Genomic DNA, 9,454 nt, shown 5'->3' on the forward strand with positions numbered 1-9,454 from the left:
GTATGCTACGGTTTGGTGTCATTTAGGCAGGTCACCTTGGTGTTCTTGAGGACAGGGACTATGATGGTCTGCTTGAAACATGTTGGTATTACAGACTCGGCCAGGGACAGGTTGAAAATGTCAGTGAAGAGACTTGGTCAGCGCATGCTCTGAGTACACGTCCTGGTAATCCATCTGGCCCTGCGTCCTTGTGAATGTTGACCTATTTGAAACTTCCCCTCCGTCTCCTAGTTCAGCCAGTCAGACACAGGCTTGTTGTTCCTGTGGTTCCATGTTAAAGCCGGTCCTCTCCCCCGTCTCCTAGTTCAGCCAGTCAGACACAGGCTTGTTGTTCCTGTGGTTCCATGTTAAAGCCGGTCCTCTCCCCCGTCTCCTAGTTCAGCCAGTCAGACACAGGCTTGTTGTTCCTGTGGTTCCATGTTAAAGCTGGTCCTCTCCCCTGTCTCCCAGCGCCACTACAGCCACAGTGAGGAGTACCAGACAGAGAGCAGCCGCGGCTCAGACCTGTCTGACATCATGGAGGAGGACGAGGATGACCTGTACTCTGAGATGCAGCTGGAGGAGGGCCGTCGGCGCAGCATCAATTCTCACAACACTCTCAAGGTACAGCACACATATACCTCATCTAGTGGGGGTCCAGGGGAGGCGGGTAGGGAGGGGGGTTGGGGAGGTAGGGAGGGGGGTTGGGAGGCGGGTAGGGGGGCTGGGGCGGGAGGGCCCTCGTATCTACTGTGGCCCTGGCTGCCTTCTCTCACTGTCTGGCTCTACATGCAGGCCCACTGTGGCTTTGCCTGCTGAGCGCTCCATCCTGTTCTGAGCTGAACAACACACTGCATATCAGCTTCATCATCCAAGTCTTAAATAACCCATCTGAATGGCTGTACTATACACACCCAGCATGGACTGTAAAAGGAGAGGTAAACAATCATGTTTAAAATGAGCTTGGTATTGATAGAAACATGGAATGTTGTTTTGTCTCAATATGCATTTTAATATACCTTTTAATTAAGACTGTCCATATTTTGTAAAAACTGGATAATTAGTAGGCTTACTGTTCATGAATAATCTGTTAAAAATGTGTTGTAAAGGAATATGTCAATGACCAAACATGATGTTTTAAAATGTACTGGATCATCATCTAGAAGGGTCATGGCATATCGAATGCATATGGGAATCTCATTTAAGTGAGTTTAGGCTACTTAAATGGAATAATTCACTTTGGGTTGTGTCCGTCTCATGTTGTACCTTTTTGTGTTTGAGTTCTTTTCTGGATGTTGATGATGGTTACCTTTGAGGATGTCTCCATTGAGGATGTTTCAACGGGCACATGTGTGGTCAATAATCATTATGTAACAAGTTCTCCTGAGTGACATTATTATTAGCAGTGAAACATAGGTTATATTTACTGTGTTGATGATAAACAACAAGTTAAATTGTCTTCTGTATTCACTGGGAGTGTTGATATGAAAGGTCCCCAGGTCATTTCCAAAGAAACATGTTTACAGTCATGCAATGCTGTGGGAATGCTTGTGAAAACGTTTAACTTATCAAGGTGATAAGAGTAAAGCAAGATGTGATCCCTAACACTGTACGGTACTCAACAGAACTGTCTTTTTAGGTGTATTGATCTGCTGCATTTGCCTATGTGTACCTCATCATGTCACCAATCAGTATGTCTCATTCATGTTCTGTATGTATTTGTGTCTTTTTACTATGCTCTGGAAAGGGAGTGTCCTATGCAGTAGTGCATGCAATCAGGGTCAAATATCAGAAGCAACACAGCTGAGATTCAGTCTATAGTCATTATTGATGGAAACTCTAAATCTGTCATAAGAACAGCCCTCGGGTCATGTCTGAAAATGTTAGAACAGACTGAGACACTTTTTAAATGTCTTATTTTGCTTATGCAAGTGCTTTGCTTAGTTTGCTGCCACATTCCTCTTGGTTAATGTGTAAACTGTAGGTCTTATTCACTTGCCCAGGCTGTGCTTGGTGCAATGTGTTTGAAGTCTTTTCTTTATGAGTTCATTCACTTATATGTTTGGTGAGTTTGTCACCTGTGTCATTTATCTGTGAGTATTTCTCCCTTGGCAGATTTGTTGCACACTTTTCTAATCTGTCCCAGACCCATCCTCAGTGTTACTGTCTATTAATTCCTTTGCTTTTGTCCCACGTATTCCCGTTCAGAGCATGCTATTTCCCCCAGCTCACGGAATGACACTGCATGCCTTACATCTGGCCATTCTGCCACAAATAACTAATTCTGTTCTTATTTTGTCTTTTTTCCCATTTAATTTTTTATTCACACACTGTGTTGTTTCCTGCCTGTTCTAACAAACAAAAAAACTAAATTTAAACAAAACTCTTAATTGAAATGCCAAACCAATCCACCCTGCTCTCTGCACCGTGGCTGTCCCATCCTGGTCTTCCAGGCGTATTACAGGCGTCAGGACCTAGGGGAGGAGAGGGACTGCTGGGACCTACAGAGGGAGGTGGTGAGACAGAAGTCCCTGCGTAGTAAACGCCTCCACAGCATCCCTGAGGTTGCCGAGGACGAGCCCGACGGAGTGGATGGGATGGGTCATCATCATCAGCGCCTGCGCTTTGACGACGAAGGCAGGCCTGGTACACCCTGCATGCACCGCAGGAGCCCCCGTATCTACCAGCAGGACCCCCACCAGCACAACCACCTCTCCCCCAGCAAGAACCACCGTCGCCTGCTGCAGCGCCAGCATTCCTCTCCCCGCTATGGCTGTAATTTCGAGGAGCGCAGCCTGAACCGGCCCAGCCGCCAGACCACCAAGAGCCCTGACAGCGGCCTGGACTGTGGCAGTGAGGAGGAGGGCTCTTTGGGGTACCGGGGTTACCCCCACGGCAGCCCCATGCGGGGTCATGTCCACTACATCCACTGTGAGGGGCCGGTAGAGCGACGGGCTCTGGCTGCAGGCAGGAAGAGGCAGCTGATACGGCAGTGCAGCATGGATGGGGACCACTGTGACAGCCCTAAGACGGGGCACATGTCTGACCTGAGGTACAGGGAGGTGCACTACGGGCCAGGCCGGGAGTGGGAGAGGGAACCAGGGCACAGCCCCAGACGCTACCCCAGGGACGGAGCCCTGAGCGAGGGCAGGCTCCACCAGCTGGACAGGCCTTATCAAAGGGACCTTAGGGCCAGCTATGTGAACAGGCTCAACAGGGTCTCGGACCAGCCGCCGGTGTGTGTGACTCAGACTCTTACCTGCTGTACATTCCATCAGCAAGCAGTAAAACCATACCTTTTTTCTTGGTGTTTTTTCTCTCTATGGGTCTCCCACCTTTACATTGATTTATTTTTGTTTTGTCCAATATTCTGGCAAGTTATTAGTACATGTTCATGGTGATTCTTATTTGTAGTTTTTCATGTGTGTAGTTTGCTCGTTCTTAGAACGTCCAGTGAGTTTTTAAGTGAAGCTTTTTTGATTATCTAAAGGCCATTTCAGAAAGTTTTTGTTTCTGATGTGTCTGAGGAGAAAGATTCCTTTTTTGAACAAAATGGCAGCTCAACCATTATAGTTTGCATGGGGATGCGCTATCCCTATTCTGCTCTGCCTTCCCCCTCTCTCTACCAGCCAATGGGTTTAATATGCAGCTATGACAGACGTCTTGCCCATCCTATCCCACCTCTGACTTTACCCTGATTGCACTGCCTTCCACAGGGGGACCTCTATTCCAGCATGTCCTGCTTCTCATTGCGCGTAAAGGCTGTAGTCCTTGACAGATAAAGCCTTTTCTAGTAGGACCACATGAAGGATAGTCTCTCATAGTCTTATAGCTGATTTAGCCTTCAGTCCATCTGCATTATGTTAGTGCTCTGCAGACAATATGCTCTCCCCTCTTCATGCTCTTCCATAATCTTTTCAACAGAATCTCCTCTCCTCCTCCTATACTACACACAGCAGTGGTCATCTTATTGCTCGATCCCCCTCCCCCATCTCTGTCCCATATGTCCTGTATGACTAACCGGATGAGAAGCCTTTGGGCCTCAGTTTCTCTCTCTCTGGTTTGAGCCCCAGGCTGAAGCCATCATGGTTGTGCTCAGCTAACTATGCCTTTCTCCATTCTATTCTCTTTCCTCTACTCGCTCACTCACTCTTCTCATCAAGGAGCTGACATGAGCAGAACAAAAAACAAATGGTCTTTAGCTAAACATCTGATCCTGTTGTGGTGTCTGGAGTTGATTTACTTTGGTTCTGTTGATGGTTTTTTGGTTTGTTTGGTCTCTTTATTTTATGGGTTTATTTATTACTCTTATTTTGCCTCCTTAAGGACAAATGGAAGTGATATAATTTGCTCTTATGGTTTTGTGATCCTTTTCAATGGCTGGTTTGTTATGTGAGAGAGGCAGTGTAAAAGGCAGTTTGTTTTAATTTACGCTGTGTTTTTCTCTCCCTCTAAAGATTATAGGGAACTCCCCTTCCCATGGATGCTCCCATGGCGACCGGCTGGACCATTCAGGGAGGAGGCCTGTCCATGGCGGCAACCCCCCACAGCAACGACCCATGATGGTTCCTTCCATTGGTTAGTGTGGTCAATACATGATGGGATGCCCCGTCCTCCCCTGAGCTGAACATCTCTCCCATAGACACATGACCTTAAACAACCATGTAGTTCTCTGTAGTTGTGGTGTGCTCCTACACCTGTAGTTCTGACCAACCTCATACCTCTTTACGGTGTCTCTGACTTGGCTTTTTAAATGTGCATAAGCAGTTAAGGGGGAGGGGCTGCTACTGTTTACTATCGACTTTATATACTGTGTGCATAAAGGGCTCACCTGCTCTTACCCTTCCCTCTGTCTCACACAGTGCAAAGCATTGCTGTTTTACATTGAAGAACTCCAGATTACAACCTGTTGCCTTATCCCACCCCCTGTTCCCCATGACCCCTGATCCCCCCAGCCCCTTCCCCTCCAGCAGCATGTCCAGCCAGGCATTGGCCGGTCTGTAAAGTAGAGCAGTGTGGGGGGGGGGTCCCTGACAGTAATGCTGTGATCTGATTGGTGTCTTCTGTAGAGATCACCATGATGGAGAGTAACAGTGAGGGAAGTGAGGGAAACCTCTCACCTGGCAAGGAGGATGTTTACTATCATGGCAGTGTAGCTCGGCGGAGGATATGGCATGACGATGGTATGTGGCCCAGCTTCTCTCTAGAACAACATGAATAAACCATGAAAAGTACATAGAAGACCGTGTTAAGAACCTTACTTGATATTAGAAAGGAATAGTAGTCTCAAGCTCAAGTGTGAATTATACACTCGGCTGCCGGGAAAGACAAGATGGCCACTTTTTCTGTAGCTGAAGAATGAGTGTCCCCTCCCCTCCCCTCCCTGTATAGCTCTCTGCAGCCTTAATCCCAGTCCTCCGTTGGAGACCCCTCTTCCTTCCTTCCTTCCCTCTCACCCATCCCTTCTTTTCACCCTTCCTCTTCTCCTCCCAGGGCATATAGTCCCCCTGTTGACTGTTGATTTTGCATGACTGATTGTTTACAGTCCAGTGACAAGGAAAACCATTGGATGAGTAAGTGCACTCAAGTCTTGTTGGTATCACTCCATTGCACCTTGATGAAACTGCTGTCATCTAAACCGAACATTAGTATTGAATCATTAAAACATAATTGAACAGTCATTTTCCCTGAATTGTGATATTGAAACGTGGTTTGTTTGGACATGGAGTTCCAGGAAATCCACTAGTGAATGAATATAAGGTGGATTCCTTTCCTTTTCCCTCACTGTCCCTGATGCCCCCGATGAGTCAGGTTTCTGCTATGGCATTTGATGTTATAATTTCTTGCAGGAATATTAATTTGCCCTTTTAGCTTAATGCTGTATTTCTAATGTGAGCATGGTTTTACCCCTCTTGTATTGATATTGAAGCATACTTCCTCATTTTGAAGAGTGGAACGCATGAATGCCTGTTTACGCTCCGTGAGACAGTGAAGTAAAACAGCAATGAACAGTCTGAGTCTGTTTCCATTCTTTCTTTGTTATGTGCATGGTCGTGTAGTTCCACCTGCATCCCATCGTCTGGCTTGACATGTGCTGCTGTCTGTCCTACTTGACCTCTGTTTAACTGTATCTATGAGTGTTATAAAGGTACTCTGTTTGTCCTTTTGGTGTCTGTCCTACCAGCATTCAGAGATGTGTGAAAAAACATCCAATCTGTCCTATCTGTCAATTATAGATAGCTTAGACTTTTTTTTTTTTTACTCTAAAAACAGTGTCCTGCTTACATGTTCTAATAAATTGGGAATCATAAATGTTGTTACAGTATGTAACTACAGTAGGGTCTTATCGACATTTTTAGAGGCGTGCCCTTTGAGAGGATCAAATCAAATGTATTTATATAGCCCTTCTTACATCAGCTGATGTATCAAAGTGCTGTACAGAAACCCAGACTAAAACCCCAAACAGCAAGCAATGCAGGTGTAGAAGCACGGTGGCTAGGATGATAGACACAATAGAACAGACTGACCATTCTATCTTAAAACCTCTTTAAATCCCCCTTGAAATCTTGGGCTCTTTTTCACACACGTGTTTCATGGCCCTCTCCCCTGTCTGTCAGCTCTGACAAAGTGACATCTTCTCGTTCCGCTGCCCTCTACTCCACTCTGCACCCCAGCCTATCCTGTGCTGGGGGCTGGCAGTAGCAAGGCTGGCAGTTGCAGCAGTCCCTTCTGTGTTTCAGATGAGTACGGTGGGCAAGGCCGCGGACATGGCCGAGGGCGGCGGTCGCCAGTGTACTACGAGGAGTCGGAGCCAGAGGACCTGGCGCGTATATTTGTGGCCCTGTTTGACTACGACCCCCTGTCCATGTCCCCCAACCCTGATGCTGCTGACGAGGAGCTGCCCTTCAAAGAGGGCCAGATCATCAAGGTGGGAGCCTGATCCACACAGTGCTGTAGTCCAATCTGCTTTCCTCATCCTAACAACAAAAGGGCCTCGTGTTGACTTACATTCGTGGGTTAGATGTAGTTGTGCATGTGAAGCTGCTATTAAACAACTGTAGTGGTGGTGGCTGTCTCTCTTTCTCCCTCCTGCTAACATTGTTCTCTGTGCTGGTCAGGTGTTTGGAGATAAGGACACGGATGGGTTCTACAGGGCAGAGATCCGTGACCGCCCGGGTCTGATCCCCTGTAACATGGTGTCAGAGATCCAGACTGAGGATGATGGGATGATGGACCAGCTTCTCAAACAGGGCTTCCTCCCACTCAACACTCCTGTAGAGAAATTAGGTAGGGCGGCATCTGGACTCCCACTTGCTCTCTTTCTTTTCTCCACTACTCTTTCTTACTCTATTTTGGGCCTGATTTTCTCTTCCCTTCCTCTTTTCCTGTCTCGCTTGCTTTCATTACACACTGATGTCTAATGCTGATGATACTCTCATTTCTCTGTCCCTACAATCGTTTCCCTCGTTCTTTTTCTTTTCTCTCTACTTTCCCGTGAAGTGATCTGCAACCGCTTCAAAGATGGTCGCTCAATAAACCGCAGGTCCCGAAAATCCAAGCGAGGTCTGTGTTCTCTTTAGATGCACTCTTTCTGCACAATTTTTTCATCTTCACGCTTTGCTTCTTCCACCATTTCTTTACTTTTCTTATGTGTTTAGTTGGGAATTATGGGTATTTTCTGTCAGAATTGTCACTAACATGCTCATCTTCAGTAAATCCATGGGGGTGTTCATTATGGCTTTCACCTTCATGTACCATGTTCATTCAGCCTTTGCCTGGTATCGACGGTCATTCATGAGAGATCATAAGGCATTGCATACTGTCATTTTAGTGTGTGATTTTACAACTGAGATTAGTACGGTGATTATCTCGTTTAGTGTGTTTACTTGTCATTCTTATTGATTGATGACTGTCTGTGTGTCTCTGTCCAGAGAGGAATAGGCGGAGTGGGCGTCAGCACCCCTCGTCCACACGTAGAATGGTGGCACTGTATGACTACGACCCCAGGGAGAGCTCCCCCAACGTGGATGTGGAGGTACTGCTAGAGTCAGGTGTAGAGGTAGTTCTACCCCGTTACTACTAACGATGTACCTGCTTGCCTTGCCAACATTGCAGCAATACACCAGCCAGTCTTACTCCCCATCTTTACCATTACCTGGTCCCCATTAGTAGCTTAACCTTTTCCTGTTGTTCTTATGGCCCTTCCCCCCTGGTTTCACTCACTCTCACCTTTCTATTGGCACGGCCCCAGACACAGTATGGGAGAGACAGGCTGAATGAGGTGAGTGAGAGGAGCGTCCGCTCTCTGTGTGTTTTTCTCCCTGACTGTTGTTGGAGTGTTCAGAGGTGGACACATGGTAGAGGGGGCTACAGTATACCCCTCTCATGAACACAGCCCCTCACCCATTGCCTGCACTGGCATCCTTCCTCAGTTTGGTCTGTGTGTTGAGCCATCTCCTACATTTGGTTTGTGTGTTTTGGAGAGGCCTGGAAAAGTGGATAGTAGATAGTAGTATGGTATGCCTATTGTCTGTGCTGCAATCAATGATGTATACAAACCTTGGATTGCTGATGCTATGTGTTGGCCATTGAGAGGCTTTGAAGCCACCGGTCAGCCATATTGGCACTACCCAGAAGGAGCAGTCCTCCATAGGAATTAATGGAATTCTACAGTATCTCAATGAAATGTTTCAAGGACAAAATTACATGTATTTAAGTATTTTTTTGTTGTAGTATGGACAATAACATTAGTACAAAAAAAGGAAAATGTTTATATATTTTTTTCATGTTTTATATGTATGTTTAGTTCACATAATATAATTTAAAAGTATGTATTAAGGTATCTGTCATATAATAAACGTGTCAATAAATGCATTTCTATTGCCTCAAATCTTTTTTACAATGGAGGATGAGTACCAGGGTTTATATACATCACTGGTTGCAATCCTGTCTTCAAATATCCAACACTTGATGCATTTGATAGCTGCAGCAGTCTGCCAAGATTGTACCGACACTTCTAGATTCACAATGCATCACAGTGATTGGAATAGGAAGTACAGCATTTCACACAAATGAAACCCTAACAGTATCCCACGTGGTTGGGTTATAGAGAATCTTCAACAGATGCAAGCTGCTTTGATGTAGAGAAAGCAGGTCAAACTGAACTCAAACCTGTTTTGACAGGCTGAACTGACATTCTGTGCTGGTGACGTCATAACAGTATTTGGTGAAATTGATGAAGATGGGTTTCATTATGTAAGTATGTGAGATGTGACTTACACTTGATATAAAGTTCATGATATAAAGTTCGTAGTTCATATTTCTTCAACCAGCTTAGTGCAAATAAACACAGTGGAAATGACAGTGATAGTAATAGTAGCCGTAAGATAAACTATTTAAAATGATAATTTTATATCCCTTTCGTTTAGTTTCCTATATTGCGGAGTCCAATGTACATTCTATGCCAGTCACCCTG

The 9,454-nt window shown here is 45.8% G+C and overlaps 1 protein-coding gene across 3 annotated transcripts in view; it reads left to right on the forward strand.

Annotated features, from left to right (window-relative positions):
- Window positions 1–9,454, forward strand: part of LOC109871853 (RIMS-binding protein 2) — a 146,657-nt gene that overhangs the window by 131,608 nt on the left and 5,595 nt on the right. For all 3 annotated transcript variants that reach the window (XR_004208644.1, XM_031819586.1, XM_031819585.1), the window contains exons 16-22: window positions 451–603; window positions 4,437–4,557; window positions 6,720–6,907; window positions 7,098–7,266; window positions 7,480–7,542; window positions 7,911–8,014; window positions 9,163–9,234. Coding sequence is in view for 2 of the 3 variants with exons in the window: in XM_031819586.1 (XP_031675446.1) it covers window positions 451–603; window positions 4,437–4,557; window positions 6,720–6,907; window positions 7,098–7,266; window positions 7,480–7,542; window positions 7,911–8,014; window positions 9,163–9,234 (870 nt within the window). In the remaining variant the exon portion in view is untranslated. The remainder of the gene's footprint in view (window positions 1–450; window positions 604–4,436; window positions 4,558–6,719; window positions 6,908–7,097; window positions 7,267–7,479; window positions 7,543–7,910; window positions 8,015–9,162; window positions 9,235–9,454) is intronic.

The sequence above is a fragment of the Oncorhynchus kisutch genome, linkage group LG3, assembly GCF_002021735.2.
Source record: "Oncorhynchus kisutch isolate 150728-3 linkage group LG3, Okis_V2, whole genome shotgun sequence".
NCBI lineage: Eukaryota > Metazoa > Chordata > Actinopteri > Salmoniformes > Salmonidae > Oncorhynchus > Oncorhynchus kisutch.